This window comes from Tenebrio molitor, chromosome 5, assembly GCF_963966145.1.
Source record: "Tenebrio molitor chromosome 5, icTenMoli1.1, whole genome shotgun sequence".
Taxonomy (NCBI): domain Eukaryota; kingdom Metazoa; phylum Arthropoda; class Insecta; order Coleoptera; family Tenebrionidae; genus Tenebrio; species Tenebrio molitor.
Window position 1 is genome coordinate 23863638 of NC_091050.1, and position 26523 is coordinate 23890160.

Sequence of the window (26523 nt, forward strand, 5' to 3'; positions counted from 1 at the left end):
CAAAAAATTTGTAATAATCGCTCGTAATTATCCACCTGTTTCTCATTTGAAGAATTTTCATTGTTAATAGATTTGATGTTGTTCTAACACAAATAAAATAGTAACTATGTATAACATAGGCCAATCTGAGCTTTAATTATTTTATTATCTAGAGACCCTTAAGTATTGAGGTTGTAAGGTTTAATTGATCTGACCATCAATTAGTTAACCAAGTTAACTGCTCCAACTGGTTAAACCACTACATCCTTTTTTAATACAAATGATAAAAGAAACAACAGAAGATGTATAGGAAAGAGGAAAAAAATCGAATTTCTCTGGGTCCGTCACACATAGGTACTGCTGACCAGGAGGTATCTGACGCTGCCGCTATAAAATAACACTTTTACATTGATCCATTACCATGCTTCATACTAACATTACAAATCACAGTTTGCTTAAATTCTCTTAAAAATAAATGTAAATCTTAGCAATAGTATTTACAATTATGCATTGAATTGTTATTGTTCTGCAAAGTATCAAAAAGAAGAAGTAAAAGAAGAAAATTTATTAGAATCGTAATTAAAATATTCGTTTAAAAATTAATGGAGGGCAACTTTGTTGGCATTAAGCGAGTGCTATTTAACAAATAAATGGAATAAACCTCATTACAGTTGAATTACATATCTTTACAATTTTTAAGAGATTTTACGTATAGCTGTATATGTATCTGTTTATTGCATTTTGATAAGTAGTTTTGCAAGTGATTTTGTAATTTGTATTAAATCTACACTTAGGTAGGCGGTAGATATAGTTACGTTAAGTATTGACATATAATGATAACTATTCATATCTATCGATTGATCTTATCAACTAGTACAGTCGCGGACAGAAAAAAATTGGACAATATTTTTTCACTAATCTAAGTTTTCAAATTTTACTCTTTTTCTATTATAGCAATATATGTAATAAGTACCTACATAATATAGGTCTTTGTGGACGAGCCTTATAGTTTATGGCAGAGCGAGCTTGCGAGCGAGGCTACTAAATAGGGCGAGTTCACAAAGCCTAATTGTTATCGACTGTATCTACAGATTTATTTAGATAGTAAGCCATCAATTTTTTACACTTGTTTAGTCGTTCGTTGTGATTTAAAGTTGTTAGAAATGAATAAAAGTCAAGCAGATAAAGTAAAGAGTGAAACTTTTTACTATGTGGTTCAAAAAAGTAATAGCGACACTGAAACTGAACCACAACAAACTGATGAGGTTGATGCAGCGCTGGATTATAAGGTTTTCGAAAAAATATACATGGTAAATATGTTTTTTCTTCCAATATCGTTTCCAAAGTAAAGTAAAATAAAACATGTGAAGATCACAAAAACATTTTTTTATTAACACTTTTTTTTCTTCCCAAACAGAAGTAATCTAATCTGATCTAAACTAATATATTCAATACTGGTTCTTTCTTGTTGTTTCGAGAATTATTTCGTAATATTTAGGCACAGATTTATTATTGTACTTGAAAACCCACTTCAAATTTTTAAATCTTTAATCTGATTTATATATAATTGCAATTAACTTCGAATTTGACATGACAATATAAATTGTCCAGTTTAAATATCTTTAATTCAACGTAACTAATATTTTAATTTATAAAAAGCTTGGAGAAAAGGAGTCAGGTACGCAACCGCGAGGAATTCTACAGAGTTATGGCAAATTACGAGATTATTATGTACGAAAAAGCTGTCTATTTGTTGATGGCATATTTTCTCGAAAAGTTCATCATAAAATTGTGTGGAAAAGGCCTTTTGTGACTATTGATTTTCAACTTTTATTTAGAAATATATTCATTACGCATTTATTGATATGTAATGGACCTGATTACGCAACAGCCCTGAGTAATAAGTAATAACTCACCAGTCCACGACTTGTGATCAATCCAAAAATTCCATTCGCCATATCACGAATATAAAGTTGCTATGATAGCAAAAAAGAATACATTTTAAGGTGGTATAAAAAGTATCGAATTCTCCTCGCGTGTACTGCCTTTTGCTCAATCGGATGATTGAAGCACTTCATCCTCATGAGGTCCATCCAAGGATAGCCATCGTTACACACTCGTTGAATAATAATCTACTATTATGTAGCCATGTTCTCATTTTTACAATATTTTAAATCACACAATTCAGAATTACATCAGTGAGCAGACTAATTTTTCTACGCTTAGAATTCTCCCTAAAGCTCCGTCAGATTTTGGTAAATGTTCGTTCAAGTGTAGATTTAAGTTACTTCTAATTTTAAGAATTTTAATGGCGTTTAATTTCCAGTATGTTGTTTACATGACATACATAATACGTGATATACACTCAATGTACAGTCTGATCAACAATAACTGAGTCTGTTGGCAATGAAACAATTGAAAATTACTGGTGTTTTTTGTCTCGTAAGTGCCACTGACCGGATTTCTTAACTTGAGACGACATTAAAAACATTTTTGGTTATGTAAATTTCAAATTTTCCAAATTTCATTGTTACCAACAGATTCAGTCATTCTTGATCACACCGTATTATTGACAAAAATAACATATGTGGTTCATTTTAGGAAGTATCAGATCACCCCCAGTTTATTACACATGGAGCTACTCGTTTTGACATAAATCAGGGAAAATTAGGTGACTGTTGGTTTTTAGCTGCTGTGGCTAATTTAACCCTCAACCAAAAATTATTTTCGATGGTTGTTCCCACTGATCAAAGTTTTTCCAATAATTATGCTGGGATTTTTCATTTCAGGTAAACCACAAGTCATCATTACCATATAGTGCGTTCAATTAAATTTAAGTTGGCGTTGAAGAGTAGATTGTGAACGCACCACTCGTGTAAAAATCTAAGATTTAAACAACTGACACGTGATCTGTAATCCCTGTTGTGCGTTCACAATCGCCTGTACAAATGAAAAGTAGCTGATATTAGCTGAATGAGTAGATTTGAATAGTTCATGAATTTTAACGATCACGATTTATTTACTATTAACAGGACACAAATGTATTTTCTAAAAATGTAGGTTCTGGCAGTATGGACGATGGGTAGACGTAGTAATAGACGACACATTACCTACAATCGATAACAAATTAGTGTGTTTACGATCTACAGATCCAAATGAGTATTGGCCATCTCTTTTAGAAAAAGCATACGCCAAGTAAGCTTTTAATTGTTCACAATTAAATTGGTTTTATTATGAAATTGCTGTAGGCTCTACGGTTCTTATAAAAATTTAGAAGGAGGCCTAATTAATGAAGCTTTGGAAGATTTGTGTGGTGGTCTGTCAGAATTTTACAGTGCCAAAAGACCTGAAATTTATGAAATTATGGAGATGTCGTATAGAAGATCATCTTTTATGGGTTGTTCTATAACGGTCTGTAACAATGTACCTTATGTTCATGATCATGAGTGGTTGTAAAAAAACAAAAGCAAAAAAAAAACAGGTGTGGCGCAGCTTTACATTATTACACATAAATACAGATTAATAAATTACACAACCCAACTTGCAATTTGCGAACGTAGAGTGTTATTGAACAGTGGCTTGGTCAAATGTCGATGACGGTGACTCATTTACATAGGAACCATTCATAAACGAAAACCATTTTTTATCTTCACTCATAGCAACTACAGATAATCATAATGACATTTAAGGTTTGTTTTTCACAGGCGCTCTTGATTGTAAATTCTTTAAACGTGCTATTTCAAGTGTTTTGTTTATTTAAAATATTAGTCTTCAGAGAAAGAAGGGCAGCGAGCTGACGGTTTAATCACAATGCACGCATATAGTGTCACTGGCATGGAAACTATAAACTTAGATCAGTCTGAAATAAGATTAATAAGGCTTAGGAATCCAAGGGGAGGTAGTGCAGAATGGAACGGATCTTGGAGTGATAAGTTAACTGAATCATTTTTGTAAGTTTATACTTTACTATAAAATCGATGAATTTTAGTTCAACGAATTGGGATTTCGTTCCAAACGAAGTAAGTAAGAGACTTCGCGTAAAAAGAGATGATGGTGAATTTTGGATGGCAATTGAAGATTTTCAAAGATGTTTTTCGTCACTGGAAATCTGCCATCTCAATCCAAGTACCTTTATGTACGAATGCAAGAACAGTCATTGGTACGTTTATATGTTTGAAACTAGTTGGACTCCCAATGTTACAGCTGGAGGTGGCCTTATATATAAAGGTATTTTGACAACAATGTAATTCTCTACTTTACCAGATATATTTTAGAGACATTTGCCAATAATCCTCAATACTTCTTAACAGTTAGAGGGAATAACTCGACGTGTACTGTCGTCATTGGTTTAATGCAAGAAAACAGACGTCTCTTCGGCGAAGATGAACTTACGCTTGAACTTAATATATTCAAAGTAGGTATTTGCAGAGTTTTCAGGTGCCGATGCTTTAACATATTTCAACCATATCCTGTACTTTGTGAATAATTATTAGATCAAAACTAATCCTGGACATCTCCTTGACGAGGATTTCTTTGTATCAAGGGACCCCGTGTTGCATAAAAGTGAAACTGTTCGTCAACTGACCGTTAGAATTTTATTATCACCTGGAAGGTATTGCATAGTCCCTAGTACTGCTGATCCTGATGAAAATGCAAGTTATTTATTAAGAATATACTCTGGAATGAACATCAACGTAATGTAAGAATTTCTTTTTCTAATCAGTTTAAAACATTAGTTGCATATACAACTCTTGTTTTATTTTAGAGAGAATAATCACCAGTCTCGACCACGAATTACTGCTGTCTAGATAAATTACTGTTTAATGATTATTAATTCACAAGCCTACAAAACAAAACTTTTTAATCGTTGTTTTGATTTTGATAACTAATTTTGTATAATATTGGAGCCCTGATTACAAAAATACCCTTCATTTTTTTGTATCACGTTAGGTTTTTTCACAATTAACAAAATAGTTATTTACGTTACAAGTGTTGAAAACGATCCATTGCTTTACGAACGGTAATATGGCGCGAGACGCAGTCGAGCGCTGTATGTTTGTAAGTAAAGCAATGGAGTTTTCATAAGAGTACCATACAATATTTTTTGTGCTGCCTTTTGTAATAAAATCGTCCACTAAAAATGCCAATTGCAACTACGGCAGCACAAAAAAATAATTAAGCAATTTATTTAGGAAAATAACATGTTTATAATAATTCTTGCTTTAAAATCAAACTAAATTTTTTATTCCTAATGAGAATGGCATCTTTGACGCTTTGTGAGGAAACTTCTTTTAATTGATTGTCTGCTGTATGTTTTTTTTTGGTACATCGTGCTGTGACATCCAGCAAAAGTCTGCCATCATTGATACGCTCCATATTCCTTGATATCACCTGTCCATTTCTTTTATATCATGGTGAAAACGTTCCCCTTATTCCTCGTTAATAGCGACAAGATTTTTAGGAAAAAGATTTAAGTGCGAAAATAGGAAATGCACTTTCAAACTCATATTACATCCCAAGATGTGAACATTTTCCAACATAATTCTTACAATATTTTTATAGTCTTCATCTTCGTGATTTCCAAGCAAATTTTTCTATGACGTTCTTAAATGCCTTCCTTTCAACAACGTTCATAGAATATTACAGCATTGAAATTTTGAATTAATTTATTCATTCTAGGTGAACATTCCAATTTTAAGAAAAAACGAATTGTGAAAAAACTAGACGTGATAGCACAAAACCAAATTCATTTCCTAATCAGGGGGTCGAAATTGTTCAAAAACTGTCAATTTTATGTAAACAATGAAATCAATGTAGACCTGTGTAATGTATCACTTAATATTAGTTAAAATTTCCTTTCTTCGTATTGTTTCATTTTCTTCTTATTTCCTTAATATTAACATATTGTAAAAAGTTAATTTTATGTTTATGTATGTATATCCCTTGGGCATTTATAAGCATAAAAAAACAACTAAACAGATTGTTGGATTTTTACTGAAGCTATAGTGGTTCTAATAAACAAACCATTATGCTATCATGCAATGGGGCTGAGTAGTGACGAAAAAGTTGAAACGAGTTAGAAAATTTCTGTAGCACACATTTGGAGCAAGGGTGTATTTACAAACCATCTTCTAACGAAATGACAGCATTGGCTGGAAACTACTCGTTACCTAGAATTGTAAAATCCACCCCACGTTTACATAATATTTTTCGGCCTCCCAATCTAGGAAATATAGCGTTACCTTACACTTTAGGTCAAGGGAGCTGCGATTTCCGAACAATGTCAAAAATTTCTAGTGGAGTGTGGGAAAAAACTGGTGGAGTACGGGAAAAATGTGCGGATACCGTTAATTTATTCTTTTCACAGTTACTTTAAAATTAAAGTGTCCATACGTTACTTTAATTTAGTGTAAAAAAGCACATTTCCCTGTATAATTTTTCCGATAAACGTGTTTGTTTAATTTATATCGACCAATAAATAATTATAATAGTAACAGGGAAAATGCAACCTATTGGGTTGGCAGCTGTATATGTCAAAAAGTTTGACAATTGTTATTTTATAAATCTGCAAAATTGCACAATAAAACAAAACCACAGAAGTTGATACATGGTTTTGTGTACCTACTTTATCCAGTACTAGCTGTTAGTGCTAAAGTGCAACTGGAAAATAAAAATATAGGTACTAAACATTCTAACCTCAAAATCTTGTATTTACCTGCAGAAAAATGATTCGTTTTTACCAGGAAATAGTGGTTAAGTACAAGACATTTTAATAATTTGCAACATTATTAACATAATTTATTTTGTAAAATTACAGTTATTGTAAACATTATTGTTACAATTCTCCACTTTAGAGAACAATGCAGAAATTATTTGGTTACTGTCAGCTTTCAGCTTTATTACTTCTGGGTTGAATATCAATATGTTGTACTGGTGCTTTTCTTACTGTACTGGTGATGGAATGGTCAATGTTGGTAGTTATATTGGAAGCAACTGCTAAAAATTCAAGTAGGTTAAAGCACTGTATCGAAGTTTGTGACACAACTCACCATTGTTTGAGCTGTAGCTACATACATTTTGTTTTTGATGTTGAAGGAAGGCCATCAGTCATCACGAATCGTTTTAGGAACTTCATCTTCAAATATTTGACAATTTTATTTAAAATTGTTTTAATTGTATTAATACCAATTGGTGAGTTTATACATCAACTTTTTTCGTACCTCATGCTTTTTTTTTTCTATTTCCAGACAACTTTAACCTGACCTCCATATATTTCTTCACAGTTTCAACCCAGTTTGGATTGGTAATAGTGGCAAATGATCTATCGTGTGTTCCACAAAAAACTCACTCGCAGCAAGCCATGACAAAAGTGAAGTATGTCTTAGTACCAGATGTGAAATGAACTACTAAAGTAAATTTATAGGTTATCTGTCACAACTCACAATATGATGAAAATTTGTAAGTAACAAATGAACTACTTCCAATGATCCTAAAATCGACATGACCAGTCTATCTATCTCTATAGTCATGGCTTACTGCGAGTGAGTTTTTATTGGAACACACGATACAAATATTGGTTTTTGTGTCAGTTATCAATATAATATCATCTCTTGAAATTTTCCATTTTCAGAGTACATAACTCCTTTCGGAGACAGGCACCACAAACACCTATTACTAAAACTGTCTGTAATAAAATATGGTTTATTAAAAATTTGTGAATTAAAGAATAGTTATTACATACTTTCATGAGAAGAAATTGTCTTATGTAACGTTCTTTCGATTTTGTGGTAATAATTCAGAATTTAGTCCTGCCATTAATCGTGCTACTTCTGGTATCACATTTAACTCACTTTCTGAACTAGACATTTTTTCAGTTGATTAACACACGAGAATTAAATTTTCAAGCATTAACAATGAAAATTTAACCTAATAAACACAGCAAATAATTTGTTAGGAAAAAACAAATGAGCGGTCACCGTCGTCAAGGAATTAATTCCACAGCATTCGATTCTTTATTGACGATGTCAAATTCTACAATAAAATTATAGTATTGCCGTTATAACTTTTAATCTGCTCCGCCCACTAAAATTGACCAATCAGAATCAAAACCAGATTCAATCTGTACAACTTTTCATCACATTTGCCACCTAAAAAAGTTAAGGTTAGAATTTTGCTCTCAAGTTCCCAATTATTGTTTTAGGTTCTAAAAAATAAAATGTAATTAAGACAATTCGAATGTCAGAAATTTTTACTGTGTAAATCAGATCGTCTTAACAACCTATTTGATTGGTAATTAAGAAAATGAAATGGGCGGGGCAGATAAAATGTTACGTTGTCCTTAGTATAGTCTTGATTTAAAAAAAGAATAATATTTTGGTCAGCCGAAAAGTCTAATACAAATGTCGTCAAGAAGGACTGTTTAAGTTGGTAATGCAGAATTTTATTTTTAAATGGTACAACTGGAGTAACTTCCCGTTGTTGACGGCTTCACACTGATAGCCGCATCAGTGACAAGTCAAATTTGACATTTCAAATTAAATTAAACATGCTGGTGAATAGTTCGAGAGAAGGGTTAATTTATGTTTAGAGCAAAATGGGTAGCACTTCGAGAATTTCCTTTAGTTAATTTTTAGATTATTATTCCGAATTCCAACTTTGATTTCTTTTTGCCGTTAATTTTTACTCTCATAACCTACCATTTTGTCGTTATTAATGCTATATGCCATTCACGATGTTTTGGCATAAGGGGAGGCTATGATTTCATTTTTTAACTTTGGATACATGTTTGATTTCTGTCATCTCTGCTGTCACTAAAGTGCCTGACATGCGGACCTATCAAAATGAACGTAACATGTTGCCGAATTTACCGTAATCATAATTAAGCGACATTAAAACGTATTGATGGTGTTTGTATTAGACTGCAGAACATATTTTCAGTAAGTTACAGTGAAGTCAAGTTCTTTTTATGTATAAATTCAATCGTAGGTGAGTACAAGATAAATATGTAGCACGGATAGTGAAGGAAGAAACAACGACCCAATTGAAATGGCACAGGGGTTTTGTAAGCCCTATTATAACTTCGCGATAGAGTTGTGAATTTATGGCTTGAGTCTATTTTAAAATGTACTCCTGAAATTTGCCAACATTTTTGTAGATATTGTGAAGAACTTATTTCGGAAGATTGGGCAAAATTAATGAGAAATCTTTCATTTGAAAACGTTCTTCCTTTAATAATTTCATTAGGAGAATCTGACTCGGAATTTGATGCAGGTAATGATGATTCAGAATTTTCTAATGAAATTATGGAAGTTGAATGGTTTTGTTCTTTTTTTGTCATGGACGATGGGTGTGTAAATATTTTGCAGAAAGATTCGAATAAAGTAAGGCTTAATAAGTAGGTACAAGATTTTATACAATCTAGTTCTAGGAACGTTTTGGTTAAAATAAAAAATTCATTGACAAGTTACTAACTGGTTGGTTAAGACACTGTATAGGTGGGTTATCTAAGTGGTGCAGGAGCCACTTTAACTTTCGGTCCCGGTCCCTACTATTCTGTAGTCTGTTCAAGTCAGTTTCCTGTTTTGTTAAATTGGATTAAAAATGTGTGAGTATTTTATATTGCAAACTAGTAAAACTGACAACAATGCACTAGACAATGACGCAGTTTATAACCTCAAACTTAGAAAAAAATAACCTAATTCAACAGACAGCTTTACTGCCAACTTAAATGCACTTTTTCCATAGCCTCCCCTTATGCCAAAACATCGTGAATGGCATATACATCAAATATCTGTCAAATAAACCCACAAAACATATCCGGTTGCAGTGTTGTACATAGCCGAATAAAAAAATGTTCTTAATTGTATTGCCAACTTAAACAGTCCTTCTTGATCACCCGGTAGTAAATAGAAAACGTATTTGTTTTATTTTTTTGTAATTATAATTAATTACCTAATATTGTGGTAGCCCTGGCTCCACCCAGGTATACAGTGTAATTTTGAAAGTTGTGCAGATATTTTAAGATCAGGTAGTCCATGTTAAAAGAAGGTAAAATAACCCAACTTGCCTTATACAAACGTTAATGGTTTACAAGAGAATCAAAAAGTTTGTTTGGGAATCGCTGATCAATTTCACATTTGACGGGTAGTTTTGACGTACGACCAACCTAAAAGACAAGTTTTTGTGTCATTCGAGGTTACGAATATGTTTGATTTTTATGGAGAAGTTTTTTGAGTTTCATCATGGATTTTTGATAAAATTTTTAATGTGATGACAAAATAGTGCAACTTATTCAGAAAGCAACAAAGGCTTAAACAACAAAGTAAAAAGACTGCCATTGTGTGAGTCAAAGCATAAAATGAAACATCAAAGAAGTTCTTCAAAATGCCTGCAATTCAAGCTTCAGTACGACGTGTCTAAGAAAGCCGAACTCGATTGAGAATGCCTCTGTTTTCACGAACTTCCTGAGCGGCGTTTTGAACATAATGAGGCGGTGCACCATCGTGAAAGTACCACATTTTTCTTCGAATTGCTAGAGGAATTCTGGGTAAACTTCATTTAAAAATTGAAGATAACCGTCTCCATTCAAACGATGATCTAAGACATAGGGACCTACGAGGTTATTAAACACAATGCTAACACACACGTTAATTGACAATGACGCTCTTGAATTTCGTAAGTAATATTTTCGTCTGCAACTAAAATGGGATGTTCTCGTTGGTGGACAAGATCGCGCTTATTGATTTCGAAACGCCGGAAATCGCGAATATGTTGCAACACGTTTGTTTACATTGGGAAGTATCCTTTGAGAAAACCTTTTTTGGCGTAGATTTGCCGTGCAAGCTCCAAATGTCCACGAGCCTTTCGCCATAGATCGAAATCATATCGGTTTTCTCCAGTTTGGTGAAAGCCATTTGTGATTTGAATTGAGGAGACTTAATTTTCAATTAAATGACAACCTAAAGTCTAGTATGATTTTTTATTGAAAAATTTTTAGCCCCCTTTTCTTGCAAAATATCAACATTCGTATAAGACATTATTGGTTGAATAGTTATCTTTCGTGGGGTTCTATCACAGGTTAAAATATCTGCACAACTTTCAAAATCACCCTGTACAGAGCAGAAATTGTGAATCCATGAATTACATGTTTCTTTTTTCATTCAGAGAAAACAAAATATCTTTCTCTGGAGCTAAGATTCAACAAATAAAATGAGCAATAACTAGAACTTCAGGAACAAGTTAATTTGTTAGGTGTTGTTTTCGGCAAAAAATTAAATTGAAAACATAATCTCAAATTAATAAACCAGTAGTACCAACACGGCTTGAATTTATTCAAGTCCATCGCAAATCATAACTGGGAACTGATAGATATACTGGAAATTTACTTACCACAATCTAATACCGTCTAAACTGAACTATGACTGTTGACTCTATATTCTACAGTGTCCCCAAAAAAGAAGACGAGTCCATAACTCCGTTATTTATCGGAAGATTTTAATTATCTGTACACCAAATTAAATGGTTATTAATAGGCTATAAAATGCTCTAATAAATTCAAGAATAGCCCCATGCGCTTCAAGGGTAAACTGTCAAAATATTTTTTTTCAAACGAGATTACATGTTTTTTTTTTAGTAATTCTGATAGAGATTTTTATTCTGAAAACAACAGTGTATCACAAGTATACACTTGAATACCAAAAATTCACATTTTTTTTTTATAAAACGCTACTATCGTCTATGTTCCATTTTGCGCTAAACGTTGGCGGCATATCTGCGCAATCCCACATGTTATTATTTGTTATTTGTTTTTCCAGCTACCTTAATTTGGTTATTACATTGTAACGCAATGCATTTTGATAGCTTTTCGCTTGGTGCTCGTCATTTGTTTCAAAAGTTAGTGTTATTTTTTTTTATGTGAAGTTATACTTGTGATACACTGTTGTTTTCAGAATTAAAATCTCTATCAGAATTACTAAAAAAGAGTATGTAATCCCATTAAAAAAAAAAATATTTTGACAGGTTAGTCTTGAAGCCCTTGGAGTTATACGTGAATTTAGTAAGCCGTTTTGTAGCCTATTAACAACCATTTAATTTGGTGTACAGATAATTAAAATCCTCCGATAAATAAGGGAGCTATGGACTCGTCTTTTTTTTAGGGGGGTATATACATACAGGGTGTTATTGAAATCCGCGGACAAATTTTAACCACGAGCTACTGACTTCATGTAGAACTCGGAAAAAATATTTAAACAATTCTTTGTCAAAAAATAAAATGATATTTATTTTTTGAGCTACAATTTTTTAAAATTTCTTTTAGCCTTCTACAGCTTGACCAAAATAGCTTGGCGAGTGAGATGCGCACAAGAGGAAACGAGCGAGTCTTTGTAAGACAAGGATATGGCTATGGTTGTAGGTACGGTACACTCAACGAAGCAAATCTGCTCAAAACAGCCCGGACATGCTGTTCACTTGAAGCTTGAAGCGCTGATTTTCGCCCGTTTGTACACGATCTAAACAGACCCAACAGACAAGTTCACTCCGCTAGTGGGAGGGATTTCAGTCTACTGCGTCACTCGCCAAGCTGTTCTGGTCGACCTGTACGTTGTCCCACAACCCCGTAAGTAAAATTTTGGCACATTTTAAAAATACACCCTGTTTATCATATTTTATAAAACGTACACCAATGCGGTTTCCTTGTTTTAAAACATATTTCCTAGATGTTACTTCGCATTGGCGTACATTTTATAAAATATGATACAGAGGGTGTATTTTTTAAAATGTGCCGAAATTTTAATTACGAGGTTGTGGGACAACGTAGAAGATTAAAAGCAATAAAAAAAATTGTAGCTAAAAAAATACATGTCATTTTATTTTTTGACATAGAATTTTTAAAATATTTTTTCCTAGTTCTACATGAAACCACTAACTCGTGGTTAAAATTTGTCCGCGCATTTAAATAACACCCTGTATATTATTAATTAGCTAATTAATTCATCCTGTTTGAAGTACCGCACTTAGAATCGCATTAGGACTTTTCTTACAACAATCGTAGATACAAAGTTTGTACTCCATATTAGGAAACTTCATTTTCAACAATAGAACTATGCTTACTTTTTCATATATTACCAGAAGCTACACTAATCTCGACAATCCAGTGCGGAAAACAGTCTTTTCAAATCACTCACCAATACACCAATAATATACAAGGTTCTCAGTCCACCCATTTACAGTACCATCAATCTTATTCTTAGAAATCGTTCCTATACACTTCTAGTAGTAGGAACACCCCACTAAATTACCATCAGCTCTTCCCTAGTTCCACACTAATTTTAATAATTTTGCACGCCATCGCCAGTACAAATTATTTTTAGTTATTTTCACATCAAGCAAACAGTATCAGCCTCCTCCAGAAGGTTCTGTTTGCACAGCAGAACCACATGCAATAACGCAAGCCTTAACTTATGATGAAACCAGCAACACCAGCAAATAAAATCTTGTAATTTACTCCCAAGGAACATACCTACTCACTACACCTTTATATAATACTAAAATGAAAAAAAATCAAATTTCTCTGGGTCCATCACACATAGATATTGTCGGGAAGGACAAGCTGACGCTGCTATCAAAGATGCCATAACAAAATAACTCTTTCACATTAACCCATACCATGCTTCATACTGTAGTGACCCAGTTTAAAATTTAAATTTGAATTCCCGGTACCGCCACGAGAGCGCTCCAAAACGATAGTACTAGCAGCTAGACTAGGAACTAAGGGACGGGGTTGGCAATCCTGGGGAGAGGGAAATAGAGCGGGGATGAAGCGGTTCGCGCGCGATGGTCGAAAGGGTAGTTGACTTCTGTTTGGTTTTTCAAAACCAGAACCAGGACCACGTGGTAAGGGTATGTTGTAGATATCATTTTGTTACATACTGTTTCTTTCGAGAAGAGCCCATTTATTATTTTTAAGCGTTATCCCTAAGTTTCCCCCGGGAGGTTCATTTTTCAGGCAATCCGTTAATTTCGAAAATTAGTAACCGTCGTCCAAATCACGTTCGTCCATTTTGTTTTTCTTTCGCTAACATTTTCTAACGGCACTGGACCCGGCAATTTTCATTTAGCATTGCCAGCGATTATCGTATTAGTTATTTATATTGCTTACTGATATTTGTGCCATTTAAAGCGTTTTATTTTATCGTTGTTTAACTTTGCGCTTTGTTCTCTTTTATTTGATTATTGTTTAATGTTGCGCTTTGTTGTGTTAATTTTATCATCGTTTAATGTTACGCTTTGTTCTATTGAATTAAACTCGGGTTTTCTTTGTGTTGTTGCTAAGCACCGCTAGATTTCGGATGAGTTAAAGTTAAAATGTTGTAAGTACGACACTATGGGAGTTAGGTGACATTCAGGAAGTCGTGGGGTTGTCAAGTAAATTTCTGTGGAGGCTACGGTTAGTTAGGGCCGTTAGCGGAGGCGAACCTAAGCCCTGCTCGATGCGGCTCTGGGATGTTGACGCGAACCTCCGTCCCGGTTCTAGGGACCTCGGGGTTTGTCGGTAAACGGTTGGTTGAGGAAGGCGGACCTAAGCCCTGCTCGATGCGGCTCTGGGATGCTTATCGTACAGCCCTGAACGCTTCTATCACTCTTTCTTGGTCGGTAAAATAGTCCGACGTTCATTAACCCGAGTATCCAGAAACGTCGCTGGACTCAAGCCGATTCAGATGTTTCTTCTGACTCCCCTCGCGGCCGAGAGTTTGTTACCTCCAGCTCTAAGCTCCTGTCGGCGTACGTTGACCGCGTAGTTACTAATTAAACTTGGAATTGTCATAACTCGAATTGTAAAATATGAGTAATACCTGGGATACTGTTTTGGAGAGCATTTTTATCCGTCCCTGTCTATGATAACTGCATTATAAATTTGTTACTGTTACTTTTAACTTGTCATTTGTGTTGTCATTTACCCGTTCTGTTTGTCTTAAATGTTACTTTGTTATACTTACTTGGTCCCCGTTAATTCTGGATTCGTTTCATTTGTTCGCCGAAAATCAACGTTATCACAGGCATTTTTCAATAAAAGGTATTTTGCGTCCCTCACATGTGTGTTTTATTTTGCGGCACTCTTCCAACTGGAACCCTCATCGTTTGCATCCCGAATCTTTTCCGCCAAAAGAAAATCACAACGTAGGGCCCCTCCGCTTTGATGACGATCACGACCACATTTGTTTCAGTTTGCGCAGGTTCGAATATTTGGCGGAAAGAAGTAATGTAGTTAGATCATTACAATCCCAACATTAAACTTCATAGTTTTCTTAAATTCTCTAAAAAATAAATGTAGACCTTAGCAATAGTGTTAATAATTATGCAGTTTTCATATTAAGGTACTGTTTTTCAATTATCCGTAAGCAAATATCAAACTCACTTGGGAAGAAGAATATTTATTTGAATCGTGACAAAAACAATGTAATCTTGTCCGATAAAGCAATATCCGAAACATAGATTCCGATGAGTAAGGTTTAAAAAATTAATGTAAGGCAACTTCGTTGGCTTATCTTTCGAGTGGTTTTCAAGGTCTGCTATTTAACAAATAAATAGAATAAACCTCATTACAATTTAATTTCGTATCTTCACAATGCAGTAAATTTTTAAGACATTGTATTTATAGCTGTATATATGTTTATTGCATTTTGATAAATAATTTTGGAAGTGATTTTAGAATTTTTATTCAACCTACAATTAGGTAGGTGGTAGATTTAGGTACGCTAGATATTGACATACAATGATAAGGACTCGTATTTATCGATTGATCTTATCAACTAGTATATACTGGTTTATTAAGGAAGTAAGCATATCAAATTTTCACACTTGTTTAGTCGTTTGATGTGATTAAAAGTTATTAGAGATGCCGAAAAGTCAACCAGATAAAGTAAAAAGTGAAACTTCTTACCATGTGCTTCGAACAAGTAATAACGAGAATGACATTGAACCACAACAAACTGATTTTGTTGATGCACCGCTGAATTATCAGGTTTTTGAAAAAATTTACATGGTAAGGATATTTTTTTCAAATATTGTTTTTAAAGTAAAGTAAAATGAAACCTGCGAAGATCACAAAATATTATTTAAAAAAATAATAAATAATGAATAATGAATTTGCGTTAAAAAAAGTGCCGTAGCGTGTCATTTGTTAACGTAATTATAAAATTTTTCTTTCATAATTAGTAGTTTTTTTAACGAGTTCGTATGTAAATTGGGATTTTTTTGGCATGAGTGGGTCAATTTAAAACGCGAGTAAAACGAGCGTTTTAAAGGTCCACGGGTTCACACAGGAGAAAATTTTCAAATTTAAAGTGTCGAAAAAATTGTTATCTAAACTTACGGGCGCCAAAAAATTTTTATATACAACTCGTTAGTAAAGTATCTTTTTTTTACTCGGCGGATTTGCGTACTCGCTGCGCTCGTGCCGCAAATTTTCCTTCTCGTAAAAAAAAGTATTACTTTACTCACTTGTTGCATAAATAGCTATTACATTTTTTTCGTCCCCAAAGCAGAAGTAATCTAATCTAATATATCCAATATCGGTTTCCTGTTATTGTTGCGGCAATTATTTCCTAATATTTAGACAAACTTATCATTGTACATGAAAACCCACTTCTAATTTTTAAATCTTTAATCTAATGGTTACATTACTTCATTATGTATAATTTCATTCACTTTGAATTTAACTTGACAATATAAAATGTCAAGTTTAAACTACTATTTTCTTTTTTGCGTTCATAACAGAGCTGTTACGATACCAAAAACAGTATCGTCATAGCTGAAAGCGGTTCTATAATAGCGATAGTACAACTTACTGTTGTCATGCCAGAATCCTCTAAACTCTAGAAGATTCTGGCAGCGTCAGTCAATACACGCGAATATCCCAAAGTCGACAAGTGTTTCAGTTGTTTTTTGCCAACCATTGGATTTAAAAACGGCTCAAAAGGTGTAAAATAGAACAAGTTGTACAAAAAACTCGTTTCATAAGGCGTTTAGTACGTTCGTCCTTTATAAAACTCGCGCTTCGCTACTCGTTTTATAAACTTGGACTCATGAAATAAACACTTCCTTCATATACTACAGGGTGAGCAACAATAACTGATTCAGTTGGCAAAAAAAAAAATTTACATAAAATTTTCAAGACTGTGAATTGTACCTATTTCGGTTTGTTTTATTGACAGACAGCTGGTATACATTTCAAATTTAAAAGTCTTGGTTTTTGTAATCTTTTATTAATAAAATGGTTTTCTCGTTGGAACATGGCATAAAAGTCACCAAAAATCACCAGAATTTATTGCCAACTCAATCAGTACGTGTTACTCACACGGTATTAATTCAACGTATCTAACTAATATTTTCATATATAAAAAGCTTGGAGAAAAGGAGTCAGGTACGCAACCAAGAGGACATCTACAGAATTATGGCCAATTACGAGAATATTATGTGCGAAAGAACTCTCTTTTTGTTGATGATATATTCTCTCCAAAAGTTGATGCTAAAATTGTCTGGAAAAGGCCTTCTGTGAGTATTAATTTTTAACTTCTATTTTAAAAACACTCATTACGCATTTATTGATATGTAATGGCGCTGATTACGCGTGGGCTGTGAGTAATATCTCACTACTCCACGAGTTGTTACCAATCCCAAAATTCACACATATTTCAGAATTACATCAACAGGTGGACTTCTTTTTGTACGTTTAGAATTGTTTCTACGCTCGGTCAGATTTTAATAATAGTAATTATACGCCAAGGTAGAGAAGACATTTTTTTAAGCCGAGGGAATAAAGAAGCGAGGCTTAAAATTGTCTTCTCTAGCGTGGTGTATATATTATTTTTTTCACTACTAGATCCGTTAAAACCCTTTCTAATAATAATTATTAATTAAATTTGTTTGTCCGATGCGACGATCCGAGTTCTCATTTTTCAACGGTTGCTATGAAAATTGAAAATCGCCTGTCTACGTTAACCAATAAAATCAAAGAAAATCTTTCGTTGCTAGGTGACGGCTGTTCATTATTGACTACTGGTTAATAATAAAAAATTATTAACATAGGGAGAGAAATTCTACTTCTGGGGTCGATTCAAGTCTCAATAATGACGCCTTCTAAGACTAGTAGTGAAAAAAAGTTTATTATAGTGAAGTTTTTATTTATTTCGGATTTTAAAGAATTTAATGGGGTTTTATCTGAAGTATGTTGTCCACATGTTTTGGTTTCCTGGTAATTTATTTTTATGATAAGACGGATTAACTGATAACATATAATATTAAAGCAAAACATGCATACAAAAAATATATTTCGTGATACACACTCAACGTATTATTGACAAAAATAAGATAAATGATTTATTTTAGGAAATATCAGATCACCCCCAGTTTATTAAGGATGGAGCTAGTCGTTTTGATATAGATCAAGGAGAATTGGGTGACTGTTGGTTTTTAGCTGCAGTGGCTAATTTAACCCTCAACAAGAAATTATTTTCGATGGTTGTTCCCACTGATCAAAGTTTTTCCGATAATTATGCTGGAATTTTTCATTTCAGGTAAACAACAAGACCCAATTATCATATAATGGGGTCTATTCTGTATTTTTTTAGCATCCTGTTTAAATTTAACAACCTGTTAAAATATTAAATGCGTTTCTCTGATTGGTCATTGTGATGGTTACGAATTTTAAGTGTGTGTTAAAATTAACATGTAAATTACAGAATAGACCCCATTATATTCAGTGCGTTTCAAAATATATGGACTTTTTAAAAATTAAAAAATTAACTCGCCTGTACAAATGAAAAGTAGCTGATATTAGCTGAATGTGTAGATTTAAATAGTTCATGAATTTTAACGATCACGATTTATTTACTACATATTAACAGCACACAAATTTAATTTCTAAAAATGTAGGTTCTGGCAATATGGACGATGGGTAGATGTGGTAATTGACGACAAATTACCTACAATCGATAACAAATTAGTGTGTTTACGATCAACAGATCCAAATGAGTATTGGCCATCTCTTTTAGAAAAAGCATACGCCAAGTAAGTTTTTAATTGTTCACAATTAAATTGGTTTTATTATGAAATTGCTGTAGGCTCTACGGTTCTTATAAAAATTTAGAAGGAGGCCTAATTAATGAAGCTTTGGAAGATTTGTGTGGTGGTCTGTCAGAATTTTACAGTGCCAAAATACCTGAACTTTATGAAATTATGGAGATGTCGTATAGAAGATCATCTTTTATGGGTTGTTCTATAACGGTCTGTAACAAAGTACCTTATGATGAAAAATATTCATGATCATCTGTGGTTGTAATAAACAAGAGCAAAAAAAAGCACGTGTGGCGCAGTTTTGTATTATTACACAAACTATAGGTTAATATTCCCACAACCCAACTTGCAATTTGCGAAAGTAGAGTGAACAGTAACCTGGTCAAATGTCGATAACGGTGACTCATTCTTATAGGAACCATTCTTAAACAAAAACCATTTTTGATCTTCATTCATAACAACCATAAAAATAATGACCTTTAGGATTTGTTTTTCACAGCCGCTCTTGATCGTAAATTTTGTAAAACGTGGTGTTTCAAGTGTTTTGTTTATTTAAAATATTAGGCTTCAGAGAAAGAAGGGCAGCGAGGTGACGGTTTAATCACAATGCACGCATATAGTGTCACTGGCATGGAAACTATAAACTCAGGTCAGTCTGAAATAAGATTAATAAGACTTAGAAATCCATGGGGAGGTAATGCAGAATGGAATGGAGCTTGGAGTGATAAGTTAACTGAATAATTTTTTTTAATTCACACTTTACTACAAAATCTATGAATTTTAGTTCAAAGAATTGGGATTTAATTCCAAAGGAAGTAAGTAAGAGACTTCGCGTAAAAAGAGATGATGGTGAATTTTGGATGGCAATTGAAGATTTCCAAAGATGTTTTACATCACTGGAAATTTGCCATCTCAATCCAAGTACCTTTATTTATGGCGAGGACAGTCGTTGGTACGTTAACATGTTTGAAAATAGATGGATTCCCAATGTTACAGCTGGAGGTGGCCTTGCATATAAAGGTATTTTTAAAGCAATGTACTTTATGTATTTTACACTATATATTTTAGAGACGTTTGCCAATAATCCTCAATACTTTTTAACAGTTAGAGGGAATAACTCGACATGTACTGTCGTCATTGGTTTAATGCAAGAAAACAGACGTCTCTTCGCCGAAGGTGATCTTACGCTTGAACTTAACATATTTAAAGTAGGTATTCGCGGAGTTTGCATGTGCCGATACCTTAACATATTTCAACCAAATTCTGTACGTACTTTGTAAATAATTACTAGATCGAAACTGATCCTGGACATCTCCTTAACGAGGATTTCTTTGTATCAAGGGAGCCTGTGTTCCATAAAAGTGAAACTGTTCGTCAATTGACAGTTAGAATTTTATTACCACCTGGAAGGTATTGCATAGTCCCAAGTACTGCTGATCCAGATGAAAATGCAAATTATTTACTGAGAATATATTCTGGAATGAAAATCAACGTAATGTAAGAATTTTTTTTTCTAATCAGTTTAAGACATTAATTACATATTTAACTCTTGTTTTATTTTAGAGAGAATAATCACCAGTCTTGACCATCAATTCCTGTTGTCTAGATGAACGCTTGTGTAATGATATATTTATTATTAATTAATATTAGTTAATGTTTCATTTATTTTCTTTGCTTTGTATCTTTTCTTCTTATTTCCTTCATATTAACATATTATAAAAAGCAAATTTTATGTTTATGTAGCTATCCCTTGGCCACTTATAACCATTAAAAAACAACTAAACCGATCTTGATTGGATTTTTACTGAAGCTATAGTAGTTTTTTAACTGCAGTTTTCACAAATACACGATTATACCGGGATATCAAAAATTATTTTGGTCAAAGGTGGTCATGGATTGGAAAACGTCCGTCGTATGACAATTTCTTCGGTACGGACGATTGGCTTACCAACACCTTTTTTATGAGTCACAATTTCGCGAAACACACCAACACAAGGCATGCATAAAAATCCTTCGGCATTACTGCAAAGTGTTGGAAAAATAAAATACGAGTATAAAACTGTTTGACAGATTTTGATATTCAATAAATGATTGACACAAATGCTGTAACATTTATTTGAAAATTCATGACCAACTTTGACCAAGATAATTTCTGATATCCCGGTACTATCATGCAATGTGGCTGAGTAATAACGAAAAAGTTGAAATAAGTCAGAGAATTTCTGTAGCATACATTCGGAACAAAGCATAAAAGGAAACATCAAAAAAGTTGCTCAAAATGCCTGCTACTAAACAAAAGAGAACAGTACTTAAAGCCAGAGAAAAGCAAGCAATTGACTGATCTAATGAGATATTCTGGTCTTTCTATTTAATGTTGCATGTTTTTTTCTAAATTTAATGGTTCACTTTCAATCAAAAGTTGTGTTTCTACTTTCAGCCGGGTACATTGCGAATAATAAATTTTCACAAATTGTGACACTTGATAGCACGGATGTTTTTGGAATCCACTATTGTACGGTTTTTTTTTGCGACTTTTTCATCAAATTCATTGGCTCCCAAACTTTTATTGAAAAATTTTAGGACCTTTTTCTCGAAAAGACATTATTGGTTCAATAGTTACCTTTCGTGGGGTTCTACCGTATGTTTCAAAAAATTTCTGGTCAAGTAGGTTGTGAAAAACAAAAGCATTAAAAACGTATGGCTTAGCTTGTCAAATAATAATTGAACCGTCAAAAACGTCATTAATCGCCATAATAATTTTGTTCGCAAAATGTTATCTATGAGAATGATTTTCACTCCTGAACAACAGATATTCATGATTGAACCTTATTTTCGCAATGGTTACACACTTCACACATTTCGAGAAAGTGGCAGTGTTCAGCGGAAGTAGTCGACCTAAAGTTTGTACTGAGGAAAATATTGAGATTAGCCAACTCAACGTCAAATGGAAGACGAACTCCAATTATCTCTCAAGTAACTGTCGCAGCAGACTGAGTTATCAGTGTCAACTTGTCAAAGAATTGTTCGAAAGGATCTTGATTCTTGATGATTCATTCAGTAACAGCTGAAAGGTACCGAAACAACATTCTTGATGTTTTCATCACTCAACTCTAACTCGCTCAGGGGTATTTTCAATAAGACGGGGCTACAGCACGGGTTGATCCATCGAGATCTCTGGCCTGCACTTTCAATGTGCATCGAAGCTCAAGGCCATCATTTTCAGCACTTGCTCTGGAGTAATTTAAAACACATTGTTGTTGTTTATTTTAATTTATTGTTCTTACATTACTTGTTTACACATATTACGCGGATTTATTTGTTTTTGTTGATCTGGATTCATAACCTAACTTTAACCCCTTTAATCTGTTGAAGGTCCAAGGGTCGAAGACCGTTCCTGGCGACAATATTAAATGTTTAGCCAACGCAAATTCTCGTAGAATCGTAAGAAAATAACCGTTCTCAAGCTTTTCCTGAAATTGTCATTTTATGACAGTTTGTTCGAAACAATTATTGTGATAAACACATTTACGCCTGGATTATTCAAGTTACGCCATACGTTTTTGTTTTTCAGAACCTACTTGACCAGACATTTTTTGAAACATACGGTATCACAGGTTAAAATATCTGCACAATTTTCAAATTCACCCTGTACATAGAGCGAAATAGTGAATCCATGAAAAGATACAATCTTCTTTTTTCATTCAGAGAAAACAACTTTCTCTGGAGCTATGATTCAACAAATACCAATCATTATACAATGAGCAATAACAAGAACTTCAAGAACAAGTTAAACTTGTAGGTGCTGTCTTCGACAGAAAATTAAATTGAAAATATCATCTCAAATAAATAAACCAATAGTACCAACACGGCTTAAATTTATTCAAATCGATCGCAAATCATAACTGGGAACTGATAGATATACTGAAAATATACCTACCAAGATCTAATACCGTGTAAACTGGACTATGACTGTTGACTTCGTAATCTGTGTTTCAGCATCCAGAAATATAAATTAATTGTTTAGTTAATTAATGGATCCTGTCTGAAATACCGCACATAGAATCGCATTAGGATATTTCTTACAAACAATCGTAGATACAAAGTTTCTACTGCATAATTATTAGGAAGCTTCATTTTCAACAATAGAAGCTATGTTAATTTGAACAATCCGGTGCGGAAAACGGTCTTTTCAAATCACTCGTAAACAATCTACAATTCTACATATTAGTGCGATTCTGTTTTAAAATTTAGGAACATTGTTGTTGAACACCATTAATTTTGCATAGATCAAACCAATCAACAGCTTCATATCATAGCAGCTACAACCTTGTTATACAGTGTGGAAATTACTTATGGAATAAATTCAGTAATTTCAAAACTAATGACATTAGCCGAAAACGCTGAAACAGGTCAATTTTTGTTTTTAATAATGCTTATTTTAAGTTACTTCACTTGTTCATGACGTCATCCATTTTTGAGCTATGACGTCATCACCAATTTTCTTAAATGACAACCTCCACTTTTTTCTTCTCTATCTGATAGAGCTTCCTACTACCTAAATGATGAATGAAAAAAATTGATACCTTACATAACAATTTTTTTGAGAAAATAACAAATTTTATTTCAAAAATTTAATTTAATTTTTAATGTACTTATTTTTTTTTTTCTATGTGATTATTTAAAATCGAGGGTTTACTTTAATAGACCAAACAATTTAGAAGATTTATGACAGAGAATTCGCGCTGAAATGGAACAAATTAGCCCTGACATTATTGAGCGCGGTGTACAGTGCCAAAAGTTGGCGGGGGATAATTTCAACATTTGCGTTACATTTTATTGTTAACCTTAGATGTTTGTTTGTTTCTGTTTAAGGTCAATTAAAATTTTTACATTAAAAATTAAATTAAATTCTTGAAGTAAAATTTGTCATTTTCACAAAAAAATTGTCATCTAAGGTACCAATTTTTTTCATTAATCGTTTAGGTAGTAGTAAGATCTATCAGAAAAAGAAGAAAAAAGTTAGTGTTATCATTTGAAAAAAATGGTGATGACGTCATAACTCAAAAATGGATGACGTCATGAACAAGTGACGCAACTTAAAATAAGCAACATGAGAAATAAAAATCGACTTGTTTCAGCGTTTTTAACAAATGTCGTTAGTTTTGAAATTACTGAATTTATTCCATAAGTGGTTTCCACACTGTATAGAAATATTGGTAAATATACAGGGTTATTCTAAATGATTGTAGTCGAAGTAGGCCATGCCCATGTTATTACGTTTTTGCCGCTTCCATGTGAACTGTCAGTTGTGTCGCTGTCACTGTAATTTTTTAGGTGAAAAGTGCGGTGATGAGGATTTTATTTGTTTGTTACCCAGTCTAGGACTGGTTTACAAATCTATGAGGGGCATGATGACCAACTCAATAGACCGGGACCAATGGCTTAACGTGACTTCCGAATCACGAGACAGAATATAGCCTTTTTTTTTTTTTAATTTTTTAATTTCGCCCTGGGTCGGAATCGAACCCGCGACCGTCGCGTCCCTGAGTCGAAACGGACTCCCTTAGGCTATATTCTGCCTAAAAATTTGTTACACAGTCTAGGACTGGTTTACAAATCTATGAGGGGCATGGTGACCAACTCAATAGACCGGGACCAATGGCTTAACGTGACTTCCGAATCACGAGGCAGAATATAGCCTTTTTTTTTTATTATTTTAAATTTCGCCCTAGGTCGGAATCGAACCCGCGACCCTCGCGTCCCTGAGCCGAAACGGACTCCCTTAGGCTATATTCTGCCTATTAGGTGAAAAGTGCGATGATGAGGATTTTATTTATTTTTGTTAAATTAACGATTGAATCCAGAAATATTGAGTTGTTCTACAATCAATTTTAAAAATATTGAGTTGTTTTGCACCCAATTTAACACATCGTTTTGATGATTTTTTTATGTGGAGCGGCAACCATAAATTTTACATTCAGTTTTCACGCCTACTTCGACTACAATAATTTAGAATAACCCTGTATAAGTACATATACCGGGTGTATTATGAAAAAGCTTTGGTGCTATAAGTTCCTTATTTTTTATCCGATTTTAACAAATGATACGTCAAACAAAATTGTTTTAGAAACACTATAACCCGACATGCTATGATTTTTTTTAACATTATATGTTTTGACAGACCGCAGCTAACTTTGTTTTTTTAAGTTGCACTGTATATTTTTTTATGTTTATTCTGAGAGATGTTTATCTTCTGAATACGTAAACATTAAAATAAAATATCAAAAATTTGTTTTTAATAAAAAAAATAGAATTTCCAAAAATCAAGTAACCATAACTTTACTATAGTAAATGTTTGAAATTACCTCCATTCTCTCTAAGGCACATTCGACACCTTCCACTGACGCCCATTGCGGGGTTTAATAAAAATTCTGGTGGTATTTGTTCACATACTGCTACGATTCTTTTTATTAAATCATCCCTGTTATCGACCGGAGTCAAGTAGACATTGTCTTGAATGTCCGTAGTTGTCTTAGGCCGGTATTTATAGCCCAAACTTAAGTTAGACTCAATCTTGAGACAGACTTGAGTTCCGATTTGTGTTTTATAAACAAAACTTGAGCATTGATGAGCACTCAAGTTTGACTCAAGCCCAAGTTAGGGGTTAGGCAGACTCAAGTCTTGCTTACATGAGTTTAGCGGTCCAAAATTGTCTCTGTACTGTCTGACAGCTGCTGTTTTTCGTTTCGTTTTAATTATATGGATAGGTACTAATGTTCAAATTTGAATTTTAGATGTAAGAATTAAATACTTATCTATCGCAGGATGGAAGATTTTTATGACTTTGTTGACGAAGTAGGAGAAGAAGAAGAAGTTCCAAATATGCGTCAACAACGTTTGCCAAAGCGGTATATACGGAATGTTTTTGATCCGTTTGAATATCACCACAATGACGAATTTGAAAAAAGGTACCGATTTAGCAAAGTTGTTGTTGTGGAAATAATACTTCCCCTGGTTATAAGAAATTAGAGAAACCTACAAATCGAGGTTTACCAGTTCCACCTTTGTTGCAGCTGCTAATAGCTTTAAGATTTTGTGCTACAGGAAACTTTCAAGTTTGATACAAACATAAAAAGTATAATTATGATAATTAATAATTTGTTAACGGCAGGTAGTAGATGGTGACCTACAACGTATAAGTCAGGCAACAGTTAGCCAAATTATCAAACGGGTGTTCATATCATTGGCCAACAATTTGAACAATTTTGTCAAATTTGGTGCCAGAGAGGAAGAACAACGTCGCACTATAATGCTTTTCAATGAAAGGTATGGGTTTCCCAGTACGGCAGGTACTGTAGATGGTACCCATATACCAATTCAAAACCCCGGAGGTGTTTCGGAACAGAAAAAGTGTGTTTTCCCTTAATGTGCAGGTTTGTATAAATTTACAAAGTTGAACCCACTAGAATG

At 33.5% G+C, this 26523-nt stretch overlaps 2 protein-coding genes across 3 annotated transcripts; both read left to right on the forward strand.

The window, feature by feature from the left end:
• Window positions 1-1038: 1038 nt before the first annotated feature.
• LOC138130964 (calpain-A-like) lies at window positions 1039-5960 on the forward strand. The gene is made up of 10 exons (XM_069047696.1): window positions 1039-1289; window positions 1639-1788; window positions 2581-2768; window positions 3040-3174; window positions 3228-3390; window positions 3748-3911; window positions 3968-4206; window positions 4254-4393; window positions 4473-4678; window positions 4745-5960. The coding sequence occupies exons 1-10, from the start codon at window positions 1143-1145 to the stop codon at window positions 4785-4787; spliced, it is 1575 nt and encodes a 524-aa protein (XP_068903797.1). The 5' UTR covers window positions 1039-1142; the 3' UTR covers window positions 4788-5960.
• A 9843-nt stretch (window positions 5961-15803) lies between these two features.
• On the forward strand, window positions 15804-20840 carry LOC138131180 (calpain-A-like). 2 transcript variants are annotated; one of them, XM_069048015.1, is made up of 10 exons: window positions 15804-16021; window positions 17383-17532; window positions 18367-18554; window positions 18913-19047; window positions 19101-19263; window positions 19618-19781; window positions 19838-20073; window positions 20122-20261; window positions 20345-20550; window positions 20617-20840. In XM_069048015.1, the coding sequence occupies exons 1-10, from the start codon at window positions 15875-15877 to the stop codon at window positions 20636-20638; spliced, it is 1551 nt and encodes a 516-aa protein (XP_068904116.1). In that variant the 5' UTR covers window positions 15804-15874; the 3' UTR covers window positions 20639-20840. The 2 variants fall into 2 exon arrangements, with proteins under 2 accessions (XP_068904116.1, XP_068904117.1); XM_069048016.1 differs by having other exon boundaries at window positions 19838-20055.
• Window positions 20841-26523: the final 5683 nt, after the last annotated feature.

What these genes read in the sequence shown, in the direction of transcription:
- LOC138131180 (XM_069048015.1), top strand. Translation starts at nt 15,875, where the DNA reads ATGCCGAAAAGTCAACCAGATAAAGTAAAAAGTGAAACTTCTTACCAT. An exon ending in TTATGGGTTGTTCTATAACG is followed by an intron (nt 19,264 to 19,617) that starts GTCTGTAACAAA and finishes TTAAAATATTAG; the next exon opens with GCTTCAGAGAAAGAAGGGCA. An exon ending in AGGTGGCCTTGCATATAAAG is followed by an intron (nt 20,074 to 20,121) that starts GTATTTTTAAAG and finishes TATATATTTTAG; the next exon opens with AGACGTTTGCCAATAATCCT.
- LOC138130964 (XM_069047696.1), top strand. Translation starts at nt 1,143, where the DNA reads ATGAATAAAAGTCAAGCAGATAAAGTAAAGAGTGAAACTTTTTACTAT. An exon ending in AACGGATCTTGGAGTGATAA is followed by an intron (nt 3,912 to 3,967) that starts GTTAACTGAATC and finishes GATGAATTTTAG; the next exon opens with TTCAACGAATTGGGATTTCG. An exon ending in TTGAACTTAATATATTCAAA is followed by an intron (nt 4,394 to 4,472) that starts GTAGGTATTTGC and finishes AATAATTATTAG; the next exon opens with ATCAAAACTAATCCTGGACA.